The sequence below is a fragment of the Gavialis gangeticus genome, unplaced genomic scaffold, assembly GCF_001723915.1.
Source record: "Gavialis gangeticus isolate Ggan-Ray unplaced genomic scaffold, GavGan_comp1, whole genome shotgun sequence".
Taxonomy (NCBI): domain Eukaryota; kingdom Metazoa; phylum Chordata; order Crocodylia; family Gavialidae; genus Gavialis; species Gavialis gangeticus.
In genome coordinates this window covers 178,875,492-178,896,877 of record NW_017729024.1, presented here as the reverse complement: position 1 = coordinate 178,896,877, position 21,386 = coordinate 178,875,492, and the positions used below count along the sequence as shown (strand labels likewise).

Here is a 21,386-nt window from a genome sequence, read left to right as displayed (position 1 = left end):
GAAAAACCTGCAGCATCCTTATAGGTTCGGCAGTGCTATGCTGGTTAGCACTATGGAAGAAAGAGACTTGGGGGTCATCATTGACCACAAGATGAACACAAACCTGCAATGCGATGCTGTGGCTAGAAAAGCGACCAAAATGCTGGCTTGCATCCATAGATGCTTCTCAAGCAAATCCCGGGACGTCATTCTCCCCTTGTATTTGGCCTTGCTGAGGCCGCAGCTGGAGTACTGCGTCCAGTTTTGGGCTCCACAATTCAAGAAGGATGTGGACAAGCTTGAGAGAGTGCAGAGAAGAGCCATGCACATGATCAGAGGTCAGGAAAACAGACCTTACAACGACAGGCTGAGAGCCATGGGGCTCTTTAGCCTGGAAAAGCGCAGGCTCAGGGGTGATCTGATGCCCACCTATAAGTTTATCAGGGGTGACCACCAGGATCTGGGGGAACGTTTGTTCACCAGAGTGCCCCAAGGGATAACGAGGTCGAACGGTTATAAACTACTGCGAGACTGTTTCAGGCTGGACATAAGGAAGAATTTCTTTCCTGTCTGAGCCCCCAAGGTCTGGAACAGCCTGCAATCGGAGGTGGTTCAAGCACCTACATTGAACACCTTCAAGAGCAAATTGGATGCTTATCTTGCTGGAATCCTATGACCCCAGCTGACTTCCTGCACTTGGGGCGGGGGCTGGACTCCATGATCTTCCGAGGTCCCTTCCAGCCCTAATGTCTATGAAATCTATGGAAGGAAAGCTATTCTGTTGTGTTCACAGCTGCAAGTGGTGCACAGGACTGTACTGAAGGCCAACCTAATTTACCCTCACACAATTTCCTCTATTGTCATGGCTCCAGGATGCTGAGAACTAGAAACAGATTTGTGATAAAAACGAGTACATAACATCTTCCCTTCCTACCCTCCTCCATCACTGTCCCATGTTGTAATGCATGCCTGTCCAACTTCTAAGCACCTGGGGACCAAATGCCCCACAGGTAGCACCAACAGGGGTTGCACGCCTGCAGGCCACACCAGGGTGAGCCATGGCCCCGCCAGGCCATACAGTGCCTGGATGCCGTCTCCTCTGAGTGAATGCAGTGGCACGGCTGGACCATGCTGCAGGAGACTCTGGGGGTCTAGGCTGCAGGGGTTGGGGACTGGGCTCAGCTGGGACAGCAACAGCAGCAACGGTGCAGGAGGAGGAGGCTTCCGTTCCCTGCGCCCGCTCCCAGAAGGGGAAGGGGCAGGTGCCCACTCATCACAGCTGCTGCTGTCCTGTAGTCTTCCCAACTGAGCCCAGCCCCAGAACCACCCAGCCGGAGTGGGCAGGGGCAGCTCTGATGCTTCCCCACCCCTGGGACTTTGAAGAAAGCAGCAGAGGCAGGTGGAGGATGGGGAGAAGTGGTGGGGAGGGGCCATGACTCAGACCAGGGAGGGAAGTAGGGCAGGACTCTTACCTGGTTTGGGGACTTTAAAATGTTCCCGGGGGCTCCCCCTGCCTGGTCTGCCTGCACCAGCGGGAAGGGGGAGATGTTGGGGGGAGGAGAGAAAAGGTGGCAGTGAGGGGGTACAGCCACCCCAAAAGCATGGGCTGCTGTTCCTGCACCCTGCTCTCTCAAATTTGGGATCCACTTCTGGCCACTTCCCATGCACCATTCACCCACATGCCTAATGCACCAGGAGGAGCCTGCCCCCCGCCCAAGGCACCACACCCCCCCAGGCTCACTCTCAGCTCCCCCAGCCCCACCCTCTGGGGCAGGGGCAGGCAGCAAAAGCCAGAGGAGGGAGGGACGCCCAGAGACTCCAATTATTCTTGCAATCAGAGTGCTAGGGAGCAGTAACCAGGTAAGAGCCTGGGGCCACAGCTTAACCTCTTGTGGGCTACCAGTAGGACATCCCTGTAGTAACGTCTCCCTACATCACCTCAGCTAGGTAGGCAAGTGTTATCGTGCCTGAGGAAAACCAAAGCCCAGATGAATTAAGAGACTTACCCAAAGTTATAGACAGAGTCACTGGCAGAGCCTAAACTTGAAGCTCAAGATAATATCAACCCAGGTCCTGAACATCAGGTCATCTTTCTTTCCGCAGCTCTCATAAAAAGAGAGCATGCTGCTTTCTCTTAGGGTTACAGACACTTATGAAAGCTTAGGCATAGCTAGTTTATAAGATGCAATACTACTCTGGCTTCTGCCTTAACAAACACTTGCCATCAACCAGCACAGTTGTTTTATTAACCAGGCGAGGTTTTCTTCGTTTGGGTAATTTTTGGTTAAGAAGGATCTGTTCATAAGAAACGATTAAAAAAACAAGGAGGAAAAAAAGTGGTCGATATGCATATGCCAATTGTCCCTACACACAAAGGGGAAAATACTATCCTTTTGGACCCACCTTCTTGATAGGGCGACAAGGTTGGGTCCTATTGAAATAAGATCATAGGGAACCTATACATGTGACGGAGTTCTGCCCCGACACATGCTAATTAATTGAGTCTGCTGGAGTGTGCTAATTAGTGCGCTTCAGCAGCCTCCGCGTCACATGTATCAGTGTCCCCACATTTCAAAACGGAGGCAGGGGCTTTTTGAAGCTCATCAGATGAGCTTTAGTTAAAGCGCCCCTGCTGCCATTTTGAAGTGTAGCATGCTGAATACACATGACGCTGTGGGTGCTTTAATTAAAGTTAATCTCAGAGCCGCTCTAATTAAAGCGTCCCCCGCCATCACCCCAGAGCACGTGTATAGACGCTCATAAAGATACTCCCTCTTCCTCACCCATCCGTGACACCCATTTGAGTGTTGAGAAGGTGCAGCTCCTCACTCGCATCCGAATTTACAAGCCAGATTCAAATGGATGTCTCGGTGCTTTGAAAAAACCTAGATATAAGCCTGGGTTTGATGTTTCCTTCTGGTTACCTCTAGGCAGCTCCCCAAAGTGTCCCAGCTTTGTGAACAGCCCTTCAGTGACTTTTAAGTCTCCACAGGCATCTAATCCTGTCTCTTTGAATTGCTCTCCTGGCGCCAGGTCCCTGATTTTAAGGCACTGTAAACACCTAAGTAGGGGAGTATAAGGGCCCTAGCTGAATTTTGCTCTTAATTTTCAAATGCTGACTAGTGTTTTGAGGTGCCCAACTTCAGTAGTCTTTAAACTGGGGTTAGATTAAGGGGAGGGGTGTCTTTAAAATAGGGTCTTTTTAAAGATGGGCACCCAATAACTGATGCAGCTACAATCACCAGGGACTTTTGAAAATTCAGGCTGTGCAGGACAGAGTTAAAACCCTGATCAGGTCACCAGTGGAAATGGGCATCACAGTCTGAAACCTTAACACAAAACCAGGAAGCAGTCTGCCAGGATTCAGAGCTTGCCTTAGGGAAAATGGAGCCCTGGGTGACCTTGTATATTGGTGCCCCCCCCCCCCAAATCGGTGGTGCTGCTGCAGGTAGAGGCACAGGGAGGTGGGCAGGGGCACCGTCTGGCAGAGTGGCACGGTGTGCCAGGCAGGGGGGCAGTCATCACAGCGTGGGAGCAAAGCAGGTGGACTGCTTTGAAGGTGCCATCCCACATGTGCCCAGCCCAGCTCCTCCTCAGCAATGGCTGGAGGTGGGAGGAGGAGGTGGGGGGCTGGGATGGGCACCTGCCTGGAGTGGGGTGGGGGGAGAGCAGTGCTGTGAGCACAGGCAGCTCACGCATGTACATGTTTGGTGCCACCCTGGCCACGGTGCCCTGAGAGGTCGTTCATGTTACCCACCCCTACGGCTGGCTCTGGCAGGACCCTTTGGAGAGGCAGGAATAATATTTGCAAGCCTCAGATGCTCTGGTCAAAGCATGTGCCACTTGCGTAATACTGGCACTAGCCTTCACCAGAACTGGCTAGCTCTGTCGGATTGGTTTTTCTCTTTAACAAATATCAAATTCATTCTCTCTCTTTCCTTTCTTTTTTTTAAGGAAGACAGAAGCGAAGATTGTTATTTCCCAGCAGGATTAAATCTCTTCTGAGCCTTGGACTGACTATCAAACTTCAGTTCTTCACTTGTGCACATCTCCAAAGCATTGTTGAACTTGACACATTAAATAAAGCAGTGCCTGCCTGTTTGACATGAAGTGCAGTCTTATCACTTCAAATAGAAAAGTTCTTCAGCCATATGTTAAAAATAATGCTTTGGATATACTTCAGGTTTCAGATATATTTTTTCCCCATTTTTAACGGCTTTTGATTTACATTTTTTGTAAACCTCCCTTCTGCACAAATTAGTCTTAAAAATGTTCTTTTACTGTTTTCTCTCTAAACCCATATGAGGGACTGCTACTGTTGTGTTGGTTTAGAAATACAGAACTGATCTTCAGCTAGTATATGCCTCCGTAGCTCTGCTAAACAATGCTATTCACGTCTAGAAAGGATCTGGTCCTTTCCATCTTAAAAGGATTTTCTTCCACATCTCTCTCTTTCAGAGTATGTGTGAGCCTGTCAGATTCAAAACATTTTGTGATTAATCCTCTTTTTTTGCTGGCATGATTACACAGACAGCAATGGGATTCCACCATCCTGAACATGGCACATTAATGGCGAATCAAACCGGTCCTACAGCTCGCAGAAAAACAACAGTTCACTAATTGCTTAAATTAACATGTTAAGTAACAATCTCCATTTCAAGCTGAAAAGATGGATGCAGATTCCTTTCCGAGTGAACAACAGAGCTGACCAGAATATTCAACCAAAACCTGACTGTCGACAAAAAAACGGAAACCCAAATTCCTGAACCAGACTGAGCTACACTGCGAGGCTTAAACCCAGTCCTCCCTTCCAAGAAGCGTGCTTTTAGTCATGCACTGAGTTTGTACAGACACCGAGATAGTTTCAGTTTTGCTGTGCACCCAGAGTTGTAAGAGGGCTGCTGTCAGCATCTGAACAAAACCAACCCTCCACCCAACTCCTTGCTAATCAAAAAAGATTGGTCAGATGGGCATGGGCTCATGGGAGGAGGAAGGGGGGTTGCCTTCCTCTGTAAGGTGGAGCACAATCATTTTCCTAGGATGTGTTAACCAGCCACTCTCTTTTTGTTGCACTGCAAAAGCAGTGGTAGTGGCTTCACCCCCTGCATTTCCTATGGCATGTATAGGCATTCTTGATGTTGTGCCTTCTAGTTGCAGGGCTTCGAAGTGGAAATACTGGGGAATCCTAAATTAAATTACTGCTGGCAAACCCAGGGGACCGGACTCAGGGCCCCAGGAGGCTGCTTGCAAGGGCTGCATCATGCTCTCAAATCCTTATACATAGAGGCATAACTAACAAGTGTTGTGTCTTGGGCAAAACCCCTGCCAGAGAGTGGAGGTGGCATGCCAAGAGGCTACCACAGCAGTCCCTGCACCCACTCCTACCACCACTGTCCCATTTGCCCTAGTTACGTTACTGCTTACTGGTTGCCCCACTCTCTTGCTCTACCTACAGATAATACATGTGAGACATTACACTGCCTACCCTTACTGCTGGCATGGTCTATTTAACCCAAAGCCTTTGGTAAATAAAACGCGCTGCAGAAAACTGTACCTGGTTTGCACTGAACCTCTGGGCACAGGAAAATAATCTTGCTGCGCCAAGGAAATCTGCATCCGATCCATTGTTAAATCTCCAGTCTTTTGTTCAGATGCACCTCTGGTACTTATTATATATTGCTTAGGGTGACCATATTTCTCTCGTCTCAAAATAGGACACCCCGCTTGCTGTCAGGATCAACTGCCTCTGAGCTCTGGTGTCAACTGAGCATGTAGGGGGAGCGGGGGCACGTTTTGGGAGTCTGAGAGAGAGAGAAACAGTCCCATTTTTGCCAGGATAGTCCTAGTTTAAACACCCATGTCACGCAGGCATCTCACTGAAAAGGGGACATAAGAGCTCATTTGATCAAACTACCAGGATGCCTGGGATAGTTTTTTTCAGACAAGACTGTCGCAGAAGAAAGTGGGACAAGCGCAACATGGCAGAGCGAAAGGACGAGAGAATCAGCAGAACTGTCCTCTGCCATCCGCCCTTGCTGCTATTTGAGGTGAGGTTTGATTCAAGGCCTTACCCGATGTAATTCAAGTTCATGATGCTCATCTACTTCAGGCCTAAGATGAAGCTTCCTCTGTTCATTTTCTCTGGCAGCATCTCCTAGAGTCCCTCTAGAGCTGTCTTTAAAGCCATGTTCCTCAACCAGGGTGCCTAGACACCCTGTAGTGCAAGGGGATCCTTTTAAGGGTGCCACAGACTATTACCACACCTAGGTATGCAAACACCTATCTACAATTCAGAAGATAAACCCAGAGATAACAAACAGGAATCTACTGAAAAATGCCCTGTTGTCTTCTTTCTGATTTCTTTGCAACAGAAGAACTACCCTCTTATTATTCCATAGTCAAGAAATGATTAAAAGCTAATGTTTTCTGACGGGAGGTTTGAGCCTAATGAGGATGACAGCCACTGCTTTAAGGTCTTTCTCAATGTGCAAATCTACCCTGCCTTCCCCAGGAAGGAACACAACCAACTACGTCTCTCGCTCTTCAGGTCATGTCACCTTGGATTATTTTAGCCTCAAACTCTCCATTTGCTCCTGTTGGCAAAACAGCTGCCTCTTCCCAAGACCCTGGGCACAGCTCTACTGGCATTACTGGCTGGGTCCTTGCCCTTCTCTTCCTTGTGACAGGCACCGTGCAGATAAAAGCAGAAAGATGCAATCTAAATAACCCGTGTCCCCCTGTAAAACCATAGTCACAAGTGACCATCTCTCAGGCCCCTGCTCCACAAAGACCCCACTACAGCGACTGGGTGCCAGGAAGCTTCTAAAACGCTCCCAACTTCCCTGCAAATCAATCCAGGCAAGGCACCTCCTAAAGCCTGGGCTGCAATTTGCGGGCCACATGAGGAAGCATCACATCCACACACCTCCTGGCATGGTGCGGCCCCTGCAAACTACTGTGATGTTGAGAAAACTATTATTTAGTAGGAGTGTGGACACCATTCAGCTTATGAGAGCATCACAGCACTGTGCTGCTTACTGTAATTTATAGTATAGATCACCCCCTGAGCTGTCTCCTCCCTGCTAACACAGACAGTGCCTGCACAGCCAGTTTGCAAACCAGACAGCAGCATGCAGCATGGGGCTAAGATTTCCTCGGCCTCCACCAGGACGGGAAGGGAGCACATTCCTGGACACGGCAGGAGACACGGTGACTCAGCCATCCCAATGGCCTGGTGGCAGGGCGCACAGGCGCGGCAATGCATCACGAGAGCTCTTTGATCAGGGCCCACCTGAAGCCTGCAGCAGTCCGGGTTGCGGCTGTGAGCTGTCACTGCCTCTGGCAGAGCAGAAAAGCTAAAAATGAGCTGGAGGAAGTTGCTAGAAAAATAAAAGCTGATGCTGGAAACAAACAGGCTCACCGAGAGCAGCATCAACAGCCTGAGCATTTGTGGGAGGACTGGAAGGCAGGTAGCACTCAGAGTAACTATAGCATCCCATCAGCATCCCATCTCCACGTTTACCTACCAGCTCCCAGCTGCCCACAATGCCCTGTACCTATTAAGGTTTATTTAAAATAAAGTCTCGCTGGCAAAGAAACCTTCTTCCCTGTGTTTGGACAGTAACTAGCACATGGCAACCCCTGCTCCATGCCTGGGGTTTGTACAACCTCCCACAGCAACAAAGATGGACTCAAATCAAACCTACAGATCCAAGCTCATCTCAACGTCGGCATGTTCAGTTGTTTAATTTCCTCTTCGGGTTCAAGTAGCTAATGGCAGCAATACTGCTCCTTGGGGGGTAAGATCTGTAGAGCTGGGACTTGCATCTTCAGACTGTCTGATGTATATAAGTGGCTACTGTGGTCATAGTATCTGGGCTCCTCACAGCCTGTAATACAAGTATCCTCCACACCCCAAAGCAGGAAAATGCTACTATCCCAATTTTATGACTGGGGAGCTGAGGCAGATGAGTGTTTGCCCAAGGTCATACAAGGACCCAGTGACAGAGCCTGGATCTGAACCTAAGGTTCACCGGTCCTCAGCTCACTCCTGGACCAGCTGCCTTCTCTAAAAGTAGATTTGACAGCTGAGATGTCAGGTAAGTGCTTAGCACATTTTGGCACCAAGATACAGACTGAGAAAACTGTCTGGCAGAGCTCATTTTCTCTACCTTAGGCTGACTCTGACTCTTTCCCAGACCCGAGGAAGGGCATTTTGTGCCCGAAAGCTTGTCTCGCAGCAATCCCAACTATTCAGTTGGTCCAATAAAAAGACATTACCCCACAAAATCCTTGCTCCTCACATATTCCCATCGCAACTATAGCACCGCTCCAACCCATCATTTTCCTAATTCGGCCTGACTCATCCACGCTAAAGATTATATCCCATTAATCCTAATTGTACCCTCTACTAAAGACAGTCCCAAAGCATTCCTTAATAACCTTGGTCTTCACAGCTTTCCAAAGCACACCGTTCATTAGGATTCTTAGCTGCATTTGCAATTTTGAAATAAGCTTGCAGGTTACTGAGTGAGTGTCAGCTGTCCATGTTCAGTTAGAGAGATTTCTGCCCTATGCAATGTTCTTAATAATTAATCAACTTATTAGCTTCTTATGAATACCAGTGGAAGCCATGCATGTGAACCAAGGCTGCACGGGTCTTTAAGATTTAATATGCATTTCTCAGCTCATTAAAAAAATTAACAACCCTCAGTCATAGCATCACTGTGGCATGGCCCAGGCCTGGTCATGAGTAAATAGTCCTTCCAGGCCTCTGGGATTTTGCTGGTGGTAGAAGGGCTAGAGGGAAGACCAGAACTATATGGGACCAGATAGTGCTCTCTTACACATCTCTGTGACTTCACAGAGTGCACATTTGCACCACCGAGTGAACAACAAATCCACAAGAAGAGCAGGCTGCCAGGTGGTGCCGCACAAGCTAGTTGCCCTCTCTCCCAGGTGCATGTTTCCCTCTTCCTCCCTGCAATTCCCATCCTAGTCATCAGCTGATCACAGCAGAAACTTCAGCGCTCCACACCCAGTATGCAAATCTGTGTCTGAACACAGACTTTCCTTTCATTTCAAACTGAAAGTCAGAGGGGTTTCTCCTATAGCCAGACATTTCGAGCTATTTTAAAAACATTTAGTGGAAAACACAGCTGACCAGATCGTTATGAAGCATCTGGAGTGCTGATATTCAGATGAACAAAAAAGCTGCCTCAAATCCAGTGTACAGCCTCTGCCTTATTTCTACCAGTCCTGCCAAGATCTGCAGAAGCCTGCCTAGCAAAATGTAAGCCTTCAAGGCTGCAAGTTCATCTGCTGGATCACAGGACACAATTTATACCAGCTCCTCTGTGACTTCAGCATCTTGGTGGAAACCCTCATTTTTGAATCGCAACCTTCACTAACCTGAGAGATATTGGACTGTGTTTTCTCGCTCTCTCCATCCCCTTCTGTTTTGTCAGTCAGCAGCCCTTGGACTTGGTACTCAAGGACATAACTGTCGATGAATCTCTCCAGCTCTTCAATTTCCTGAGATCGACTACTCCCTGCCTCAGAGGAGGCAGATGCCACAGAGGAGTTTTCCATCACTCCAGGAGAGGAACCAAGGATGGAGGAAGCCTGGGAAAGAGAGACAAGAGCAATTCATTTCTCGATTCATAATGTTTGGCAGGCTTGCAATTGCATTACGAACATGTGCACAACTGGGGTCTACCTTAGGAATTCATCACAAACAGAGTGTCTCTTTTATTTTTCCAATTATCTTCTAACTACCCAAAAGAGGCTGGGTGACGGCAAAGGTGCATCATAGCCCTGCCATGCCGGTTAGCAGGAATGGTCCCTTTTGTCGGCTGCATCCGAGTTTCCAATGCCCGTGAGTATGACTGTTGGCCTAAGAGAGAACACAAGTCTGGAGGCCTCCGACTGCCAAGGACTCCCCTAGCAAGTGACAGATGCACATAAAGCAAAAGATAGAGTTTTATTCTCTGCAAGTGGGCACTGAAGGCAATTGCCAGGGCCCAACCGGGCTCCTTATAATGGAGAAGGGACAGCTCTGCAGTCCAAAACCATGGGAATAAAGGCTCCAAAACATACACATTAAAAACATATCCACACCTCTTCTTTTTTCCAACTGTATTCCCCAACTGTCTGGACCCATTTGTCATCATTTGTCTTGCACTCATATTGTAAGCTCTTGGAGGCCGAGGCTTTATTTTTGTTCTGTGTGAAGTGTCTTGGGGTGGGGGGGTCCCAGTCCATAATTAGGCTGTTTGGTAATACAAAGACATTGCCATGCCATCTGGTACAATTTAACTCTTAATGCCCATGGATCCAAGAAAAGTGAATGGTGACAAAGTTTACTTTGCTATGACGGTGAAAACAGTCTGTGCTAAACCTAACAGAAACAAGCAAGAAAGCACATCCTCAGCATTATTCTAGCTGTGCTGCTAAGAGAGGGATGGTAAGGCACCGGGTAACAGCTGAGAGGGGCAAACAGAAAGGTGAGGGCTACATGGAGAGGATAAACTGGTAAATAATGGATGGGCTGGTAGTACCAAAAGAAATGCAGAGTCAGCACCTGTGCTTTTAAATGACCCAGCTAGCAGGGGGGGCACAGTGCAATGGAACAGAAAGGTCATGTCAGGTTTTTTTTGTTAAGAGTTTATAGCAGCAAAAAACATATATTATACCAGAAAGGCGGAGAAAAAGACATGTTCTGCATGAGCCAGCTTGCTGGAGACACCAGGGAAGCAGTATATGTTGGGATCTCATTACTCAGCCTGAATTTATGCACCTAGCATGGTGGTAGGAGCAAAGTGACCTGCTGTGTACAGAGAAAGTCTTTAAAGGCAATATTTCAGCCGGTCCTTCTGGGCAGCCCAAGCTAGATCCTTCTACCTGCTCCCAGCTCCCAGTCACACCAGGGCGAGTCTGGGACACCCAGCTCCACTCCTAGATCAAATCTGCTTGTTCCACATGGTAAGGAATAAAGTATATTCAGCCTTTCTACAGCACACCTTTAATCCAAATCTGAAAGGAAATTCCCACAGATAGCCATGTATTTAATCTGAGGTTGGGGCTTTCCATTTCCATTTCCAATCATAGGGTCACATAAGGGACCCCAAGAGTTATCCAGTCTGACCATGACACAGACAAGACACTATTTCTTAGCCGTCTCAGTCTCAGAGACGACTTGCCTTTTTTCTCTTGAAAATCTCTACTGAAGGAGATCCCATAACTTCCCTTGGCAGCTTGTTCCATCTTCTGGACGATGAATCAACATTCATGAATAATTTCCATGATTTCCTGACTTACCTGTTAGATACTAGGATGGATCTCCTCTGAATGAACTGCAGATAAAACAATTCCTCTCTTCCTGCATACAAAGACATCTCGCTTTTAATTGTCTTAGTGAATGGAGCAAGCCTTGCCCCACTGGATCACACAGTCCATCTAATCCTGGGGGACTCATTTACCATGAGGTGAACCACCTGTTCCCTTGAGAGAGCCACAACACAAAGGGCAGGTGCAATGAAGGAAACTTCTTGAATCCTGCTGGCGATCAAGGCTGAAGTACCGACACAGAGCACTGCTGGGAATGTGATTAATGTACTACTAGGCCACCTTTTCTGAGAGTCAACTGCACAGGTTAACTTCATAGTGATTAAAATGAACTTGGGAAACCTGAGATCCTACTCCCAGCTCTGCTACTGTCCTGATGGATGACCTTGACCTCTGTCCCTCACTTTTCCCATCATAAAATAGGGATATGTCTCCTGACTTTCCCTGTAAAGCACTATGAGATCTATGGATGAAGAGTGCTATTGAAGAAGCAGGTGTTAATGTGACAAATGCCTTCACCAAGTCTTATGTTATGCAACCCAGAAAATTTCTTTGTTATACTCAGCTCTGCCATCCATGCCAGGAAGGCCAGTCCTCTCTGTCTTCTCCTTGCAAGCCTAAATTGGCTCAGGCTTTGCATGCTCTGAAAGTCTGCTCGTGCCCTCTGCCTGCCTGCACAAGGCTGGCTCCTTTGTGTATCTGCTTTCCCCAAGCCCAACAAGAGGCCATGAAAGAAAGCTGTTTGCAGAGAGAAACTGCTTTCAGTCTGGAAGGCAAGAAACACACCATGCAGCAGCCACTCCCCTGCAGTGCCTGTTAGAGGGCATGTGAGACATGGGAGTGCCTACACTGCAGTAACTGCAGCAGCAGGGGACACAGGCCTGGGCTACGCAGCCTTTGCACCCGTGTAACCATGTCATCACAGAAATTAATTATAGCAATTAAGAGCTGGAAGGGACCTCAAAAAATCATCAGAGGGTTCTTCATTACTTAATCTATGAGGGTGCAGATACATCAACATTAGTGGTCCTTATGCCTGTCCCGTCTACCTTATTATACTCCTCTGTCATACAGGAGTAAGCAATGCTGGCATGTGCACGTTTATGTGGCCACCTCTGTGACGAGGGGGGTACAACTCTTGCTTTCATGCCCCATGCCAGGGGCAGACACTGATTATTGTTTCATTACCGAAACAGTATTTTGCTTAAGTTCTTCTGGTGGCAATGGGGGTGATGTGGCAGCCATGGCCTTGCCTGCAGTATAGTTAGACATACCTCTGTTAGCTTTAAATAAGTCAGCTCAGGTGTCCCTTTAAGCACGGCAGATCTGCATGGGTTGCAAAAAAACACTTGAAAATCTTGGCAGCTATTTGAGAGTGAGCATGAGCCTGTACTCGGTGCTATTCTGCTGTAATTTCCCTGCTAGATCTGCCCAGGCTAGCAGGCTTAAAGCTAGGGCTCCACAAGCTGCTGCCACAGCAAACACAGTATTAACATGCCCTCTCTCTGCATCTGCTTGTTCCCTTTCTACCTGCACTCCTTCCGTCTCTCCACATGCTTTTGTGACCACACCAGAGGAACAAGAAAGGGGCAGCTAGGCTCCAAGATGGCTCTACAGTCACCGTGCTCTCCAAGTTTACACCCATTCCCTCCCCTCTACCTGCAGTCCACCCCTTGCTCTCCAAGTCTCATCTCCTGTCACTTGAATCTTGGTTTGCATTTGCTCCCTTTGAGCCAATGAAAGCTACATCCCTTTCCACCTTATTTCTTGCCCTCTGTCCATTCTGGATCAGTCTTGAGAGTTTGCATGTTAACAACCTCTTATCTTTGTTTCCAGATAGCCAAACTGGTTTCTAATGCCCACCTCCATTTGCTCCCTAACTCAGTGCTCCAGTTGCTGGAACGGGCCATGTTCCTGAACACAGGATGCCAAAATGCATTCACTGCATAGGAAATGCATCAGCAGCAAAGATGACATAAATAGAAAAGTGGGGGCCAAACTTTTTGGCAGGTGCCACAAATTAGCTCTGTATCCTCCTTGAGTGCCACTTTGATCCTTTTCTCCCATCCAATCCACTGCTCTGCTTTCTGCTTCTTTCTCTGTTCTCCCAGCTTGATCTGATGTTCTGATTTCTACTTGCTGTCATATCTGCCATTGTAGTGTCTGTCCCCTTCCCAATCTGCCACATGCCACACATGGAGCCTGCCCCTGAAATACAGTAGCTTCATACCACAAGTTGGCACCCCTGAAATAGAGTAGCCTGAAGCATAATAGACACCTCTGGGACCTGAGACTCTTAGGTGCTGAATGCTATCAGAAAAGAACTGCATGGGAGTTCTTAAAAGTTCTTATCTTTATATTCAACACTTGGGGCTCATGTACACACCACAATTTTTGCCCTTTCATGCGCTGCAACTGCGTGTCTGTTTGCACGAGTGGGATTTCCTGACACTTTAAAAGTCTTTCTTGTGCATTAAACTAAAACGCCTCGGACGTAGCTTAGCTTGGCTCACCAGGAATTAAAGCACCGCATCCGTGGATTCACTGTGTGCAAACACAAAGGCACTCAAAAATGAGTAATGAGCCTCTTTGTCCACCAGATGGTGCGGCGACTTTTTTGTAGCTCACCCCTTCAAATTGCTTTTTTTTTCCTTGTGTGGTTTGCCAGCTCCCTGCTTCCACAGCTACATGGCAAGGCACGGGCATGGGGTGGATGTGGGGCAGGGCTGTACCATTCCGCTCTCCTGTGACGCCAGCCAGGGACCTGGCTTAATTTGTTCAAAAGCCTAGTATGTGTAAACACAGATGCGACGCTCCAAAATAAACAAGTTTAAATTGTATAAACCTATTTAATTTAATGAGGATTAAAACCCATGATATGTACAGGCGCCCACAGAAAAGAGGTGGTTTGAAGGCTCAAGTGAATATAGAGCTAGAAGCAGATCTTCACATTAAAAATACACGACTTTAAAAATATTCCAGCGCAGGATGGAATGTGCCCAATTAAGATGCATAGTGTATCAATTATATCGTCCAAGTGACTCGACTCTGCCTTCCTGTACAGAACATGATCTTTTTGAGATCCTCTGGTTTGTCACCAACATGCTGCTACATTCAGCTACAAGCTCTTTCTTCTAAAGATGTCTCTTAGCACGTCAAGGGCTCTGCTGGATGCATAACTAGGAAATTCAGTGTTAAGGCTGCAGCTGGCAAGTGCTGTCTGCAACCAGCTTAGCTGTGCCTATGTAGAGTCATATAGTATCGCATGCATACAGATCACCCACTGCTTGCTGCTGACTAGATATAATACACTCTGAGCTCCATCCCACTGCAATCAGCAGCTGGAAACCCTGCCCTCCAAGTTGATGGCTAAGATACACAGATTGTTGTATTAATGTACATGAGGCCACACCAATTAACACCATCAAGCCAGGCAAGGCCAGTACTTGCTTTGTAAATGGGGCAGATCAGTTTTTCAATTACTGCTGAACAAATGTACACCACCCCTTTATCATTGGCCAGTATGCTGCTGGAAGTACTAAGCAAGGAGATTTAAGAGTCAGGTCCCAACCACTTATCACTAAAGAGCCTGCTTTTGAAAGGAGAGGAGTATTAATCACAGTAAATTTCAGCTTGAGCTATTACAATCTGCCAGTCCAAATTTACCCTGCAATGTCACAGTGTTTCTTTGCCGCTCACCCTGACTAGTTGATTCCCAATCTGCCGGCTTTCCCCAGGTCTTCTGCCTTTCAGTAAAGGAGAAACTACTCGCATAGACAGTAGTTACATGTGTAGGAACTGTAAGTGTCCCATAGGATAAAGAGGCACCACAGAAGTGAAAGCTGTTGCTAAAAGAGTAAGAAGCCATGATACCATAGCTTAGGATACAAACCCTCCTATGGACAATGTCTAATAGCAGATTATAGAAAGAGCCCAAGTCCTGTTTAAAATAAAACCCCCACAAGCTTCTGCAGAAAAGAGCTTCCCTGTCTCCTCCCAAGGCCCATGCCACAAAAATGGATGCACGTGCACACACTTACTGCAAACTCACAAAGAGACTAACATTTCTCACTGCACACATCAACCTAATTTGGCAGCATAAAGGGGAGTCCTATCCACAGCCAGGCATCTTCCTTTATCACGGGACTGCTCGGTGAGGAGTTTGCCACTTGAGTTTTAATCCTTTGACAACCTGGGTTTATAAACGGAAAAGTTGACAGAGGTTTAAATCTACGGTGTTACTAGCAGACTGCATCCTAAGTATTTTAAAGGACGCTCTCTTGCCAGAAGCACGCTGCCTTTACCCTGAAGGAGCCAAACCATGTTTGCAAAAAGCAAACCTGATTTAAGATGAAATCATTTTGCAGGAACTTCGGCACCCTGACATGTTGCACTTACTGCCACAGGAGATCACCGAGTCTAAGACCCTACCAGGATCCTGAAAAGTGAAAGACCTTTATGGGCATAATGAGAACAGTCACAGTTACATCATTAGATGGGATAAAAAGGCTTCAGGGCACAAGATGCTCATGGACTGACTGGGTTTAGTGACTGGCAAGAGTCTCCCATACTCATTCATCATAGGGCTTCCAAGCATCTATCTATGAAGCATGTGGTGCTGATCGCTGTCATGGGCAGACACTGGATTAGAAGTACTGGACCAACCCAGTAAGCCAACTGCCATCTTCCACAGATCCAGCAATTACTCCAGCTATGTTGTTTCCTGAAAGAAACAAAGAGACCAGCTGTCTGCTATCATAGCTTCTGCATTCACACCAGCTGTTATTGAAGCGATTAAAGAAGGGTCCTGACTCTGCCTGGATGTATCCCCTGGTCTGCGTGACTGAGAAAGCCACTTACTTTCATGCAATCTAAATGTGCCAACTAAAACTAATCACCCATACACATGACCTGATTACCAGAGCCCAAGTCAGCGAGAGTCAGGGGTGCTCAGCACCTCTGAAAACAAGGCCATTTATTCAGGGGCCAAAATGACTTGACTGAAGTCAAACAGCAAATCAAGGGAGAGCTGAGAATAACACCAAAGGAAGAGATGGATTTGGAAATGAAGTCATGCTAGCACACTACAAAAGAGTCTCATTGACTGGCTATAGTCTCTCATTTGTCAAGTGCAAAGCATAACGACATCTGCATATGATGTCACACTCATATGGTCATAATGAGGGAACACATGTACCAGTACTAACCAGTTGTGAAACACCTTCAGACCTTACATTCAGAATACTTACCATATTTTTCACATAGTACATATACCTTTGTCCCAAAAAACAGCTGCTGCAAATTGAAGTGGTCAATATATGCAAAAAATACAGTAAGTGCAGATTTTGCACCTTGTGGGTGAAATTGCCAGTAAAAACTGAAGTAATCCACAGGGAGCGGAAAAATGAGCAGGCTCAGCTTCCTGGCTGCGTCTACTTAGTTATTTAGTACAAGGAAAGATCTTTTTTCCTTTATTTTGCCTTTGAAAAGCAACGTGAGTTATATTCCGGGCCAGGCTGTACGTGAGAAATTACGGTACGTCTGATCCCACAGAACCTGATGCAAAGCCCAGCGATGCCGACAGGTTCTTCCCATTGATTGCAGTGGGTCTGAATCAGGCTTTTACAGGACAGCACCTCATATTTCTTCCTGCTGGTTATTAATTAGAAGAAACAGGCATCTCCTCCTTCCCCCACACACACTGTACAGCCTTTCCATGCGTTTTTATTCACTAGCCTGTTAGCTAGAAATTAATACTGTCTCTTTCCAGACACATTTGAAATGATCAAGCAAAACATTAAGCCAGATCAATACCATCTGAAAAAAGGAAAATAAAATGCTGCTCTCAACTTCTGCTGTTTCCAGCTCCTGAGCTATTTCTTATCTGCCACTTCTGAACAATTCTGGGCTTCAACCCGAGTTAGCTCAGAAGGAATGGTTTTGGCATATGGACATCACATGCTCATTGAACCATTCCAAAATGTGCCCAGATTGTCAAAAAAGCTGGTTATGCAGATAGGTGTCACATGTTAGCTCCTTGACTAGGATGCTAAGGCTCATAATAAAGGATGAAGTCATTTAGAATGACAGAATCATAGCAAGTAAGGGTTGGAAAGGACCTCGGTGGGTCATCGAGTCCAACCCCCTGCTCAAAGCAGGACCAGCCCCAACTAGATCATCCTGGCCAAACCTTTGTCTAGCCAGGTCTTGAAAACCTTCAAGGATGAAGATTCCCCGACCTCTCTGGGTAACCTGCTCCACTGTTTTACTGCCCTCCTAGTGAGAAAGTTTTTCCTAATACCCAACCTAAACTTCCCTGAGCCCGGTGCTCCTTGTTCTGTCATCTGCCACCACTGAGAACAGTTCAGCTCCATCCTCTCTGGAACCCGCCTTTGGGTAGTTGAAGGCTGCTATTAAATCCCCTCTCGGTCTTCTCTTCTCCAGACTAAATAAGCCCAGTTTCCTAAACCTCTCATCAGAAGTGTCAGTCTTGCCATCCTGCTCCACCCTCCCGCACCGGGTCCCACCTGCTGGGCCACAAAGTCAGCTCCTGCCCATGCCAGTTTAGCCAGGCTGCAGCCCCATTGTCACTGTGGGTGCACAAATCTGGGGGGGCATGTGTCCCCCCCATGCCCCTCTGATGCATCACCTATGGTTGGGTACACTCCCTGCCTTACACACTGGTGGCTGGGGTCTGGGGGCAGGGAGCAGTGTGTCAGGAGTAAGGAGCACCAGCTGGGCTGGGGGTGGGGGCCTGTAGGTTGGGAGTGAGGAGCACTGGCGGGGATGGGGAGCTGTGGGTTGAGAGTGAGGTGCACCAGCAAGGCTGAGGAGGGTGAGGGGCATTGGCATATCAGGGCTGCTCAGAACCACAAAGCAGCACGGGGGGCAGTTGCAGCTGGACCTGTGTCCTGGTGAGAGAAGGGGGCAGGGGGAGCTCTGATTTTCCACGATAAAAAAACCCCAAAAATCAAACACCAAAACTTATAGGTATTTAGAATTTATTTTATTATAGTGATTAGGGCACTAGTAGGCTTCCAATTTGCTTTAAAATTGTAAATATATCAACAAAATAATGTGCAGTTCATACCAATATATGTAGTGGTGTTTCATTTTAATCACAGAAAAACGCGGATTTGGGGCAGGGGAGGGGGGGGTAATTGGAACGCTTTGGATTTTTAAAACAGAAAAAACCGGGATCCCAGGTGATGATTCACCCTCACCTGTGGGAGGAGATGACAGTACCATAATTCAGCACCACGCGCCTGTGGCCTGACTGGCTAGCCCGTCCACGATTCCCACTGCTCTGTGGCACACAGGATGCAGGAAATTGTTCAGTCATTTCAGGGACTTGCAGAAAAGCAGCTGTAGTTTGCTAAACATCCTCTCTCCTAGAACCAACAAAAGTATGGGTCCAGGCCATGCCTTGTCTGATGTTTCACCTAGATGCCTTTTACCGGCAATGAACACCATAACTGCCTCTTAGCTGGTATTTTGTTTTGACTGGGACCTTTCAGCGGATGGATTTGGTTTTGCTGTATGCACACTGTACCCGTTCTGAAACACCCCACACACTGACCACACACACACACGCACTGCTGGTCCCCCAATCTGGTGTGATCCAGACTCCATAGCGCCTTGGAGCCATATTCATTTTATGCCTAACAATGACAGTGTCCTTCCTAGCAGGAGACTGGAATTTGGCAATTCACTCCCTGGGTGCACCATGTCAAGCCACCCATTACTTAGAGAGAACAAGAGGATATATATGTGGCAATTCCAGATGTAGTGCATTTTTCCTAAGCAATCCCTTTGGAAGGAGGTAAAATTAAAGATGGGGAGAGCCTACACATTCATTAATGCACCATAATTACAGTGCATTAAGTTTAGTACTTGTAATTACAGGGGCTAACAACGAGCCATAATTGGTGCTTGTGCACAGTAGCACCGGCACGCTTTTCTTCTAACACTAATGTACAGTAGATTAATTCTACAGCGCGTTAGGCATGCGTTTTGCCTGCCGCACTAATGCGCAGTGGATCTAGTCTACTATACTTGATGAGTCTTGTGTAGACGCACCCAGGCAAGGCTCTGGCATCATAGCAAGCAGCCAATAAAGACTAAATCAGTTCATCTCAACCTGCCAAGAGACTTACCGTTACACTGATGTGGGGCTAAAGCAAGGCTAAACCTTCTCTCCCCTCTCCTAAGTTTACTGCCACAATCTATTACTCAGGGAACAATTAAATCTCCACGTGCACTACGGACTGGCTGCTTTTAGCAGCTGCATGAGAACAAATAAATACAATATATATCCATACTGGTAAGTAAATAAGTTGGAAGAGCCATCTAACTCTATATGCATTACCATGCTGTCAGCCAAATCAGAATTATACTTAATTGATATGATGGCTTATTGGGCGAAATGTTGGAGAAAATGGAGGCTGATGCTACCTACTGGCTACTCATCCTATGCATGGGCTAGTCTACCAAGTAGAGATCCCAAATGAGAATTGTCTCTCACTGGCTTGCAACGTGGCCTTTGGTTAAGTCACTTTGGTCACAACAGCTTTTCTAGCTTTCAGTTTCCTCCTCTGCAAAATAGCATCATGATCTCAATCTCTGTTCCCCTATCATGAAATGATTCAAGTGGGTAGTTTGGAACAAGCCATAGTCAGCCTTCAAACTAAAATGCCTGAAGACCTCTAATCTCACCTCACTCAAATCACTGGTAAAAACACAAGACCTATAAATGAATGTGTTTAAAAATAATAATTAGAACCAGCAGGAGGCATGGTGCCTTCCTAAGCTAAGCAGCTAAGGCATCATACAAGCTCTTTGTGTCTGTCCTTTACTAATCTGCTTGCGCAGCACGGTCCCTGACTTGGCTCCCTACATGCTCAATCACAATAAACCTGCAACCTCTCTCTTTTCCAGGTTCTTTGTCTTGCAACCCGTGTTATATTAAGTATGCTGGTTACATTTCGGTTGGAAGCCCTCTGGAGCTGGAAACTCTCTTCCTAATGTTTCCTATGAAACACATAACACATTTTCAGGCATTAGAAAGATATGAATATTCAGATGAGAAAATCTGTACAAGTGCAAATCATTAATATTAATTGAAGCACAGATCTGTTCAATACAAGCAGAAAGAGAAGAGAGAAAACAATGACCCTCTTTAATGGTTTGTCGTATCAACAAATCCCAGTATTCTGTGGGTTATGTCTAGGGATACGGGTTTTCCGTTTCCCACAGGAAAAATGGAGAAAAACACAGATTTCCCCTTTACCCAAGGAAAACATGGATTTCTCATTTTAATGGAGAAACCCATGGGTTTTGCAGTTTTGCAAAGAGCTCTCTGCTTGCTGGCAGAGCTCCAGCCTGCAAGGGGCTGGGGGGAGCGGGAGGAGGGCGGTCAGGTGGGGGGTGCTATGTGCATGCATATGCATATGGCTGCAGGAAGCCTGGAAAGCAGCTCCCGCAGGTAAGAGGGGAGGGAGGGGACTGAGGCCCCCATAGGGAGGAAGGGAGGGAGGGAGCTGGGCAGGGCTAGGGCTGCTGCCCAGCCGGGCAGTGCATGGGGCTTGGGGCCTGGAGAAGCAACGCGTGGCTGGGAGCAGGATGGGGCCATGGGCGGCTCATCTGGGAGGAGTGGGGTGCTGATTCCCTGCCGCTGTATGCACTCCCGGGGGGAGGGGGCAGGGGGACCCATGCCCTGCAGATCGATGTGTGGGGTGGGCATGGGCTGCCCACTGCGGGCTCGGGCTCCTGCCCTGCTGTCTTCCCTAGGGCCTCTGCGGCTCAGCAGGTGCAACCCAATACTGCAGAGAACAGCAGGGCCGCATGGGGAAGCTCTTTACTGCTGCAAGCTCCACGCTGCTCTGGTGACGTGTCCTCTCCTGTCTGCACGGGAAACTGCACGCCCCCTCCCCCAGCCCATAGCAGGCAGGCAGTGGAGGGGAGCCGGGCTACACTGCAGCAGCCACCGCCTCCTGCTGGGGGACAGGGGACTGTGGGGGGGGGGCAAGGGCAACCAAATGGGCTAGGAGGGCTCGGGGGGG

At 47.6% G+C, this 21,386-nt stretch overlaps 1 protein-coding gene across 6 annotated transcripts in view; it reads right to left on the bottom strand.

Moving 5' to 3' along the window:
- The window catches only part of CTIF (cap binding complex dependent translation initiation factor), a 378,020-nt gene that overhangs the window by 271,842 nt on the left and 84,792 nt on the right, over positions 1-21,386 (bottom strand). For all 6 annotated transcript variants that reach the window (XR_002097493.1, XR_002097494.1, XM_019518141.1 and 3 more), the window contains exon 2: positions 9,391-9,603. Coding sequence is in view for 4 of the 6 variants with exons in the window: in XM_019518141.1 (XP_019373686.1) it covers positions 9,391-9,570 (180 nt within the window). In the remaining 2 variants the exon portion in view is untranslated. The remainder of the gene's footprint in view (positions 1-9,390; positions 9,604-21,386) is intronic.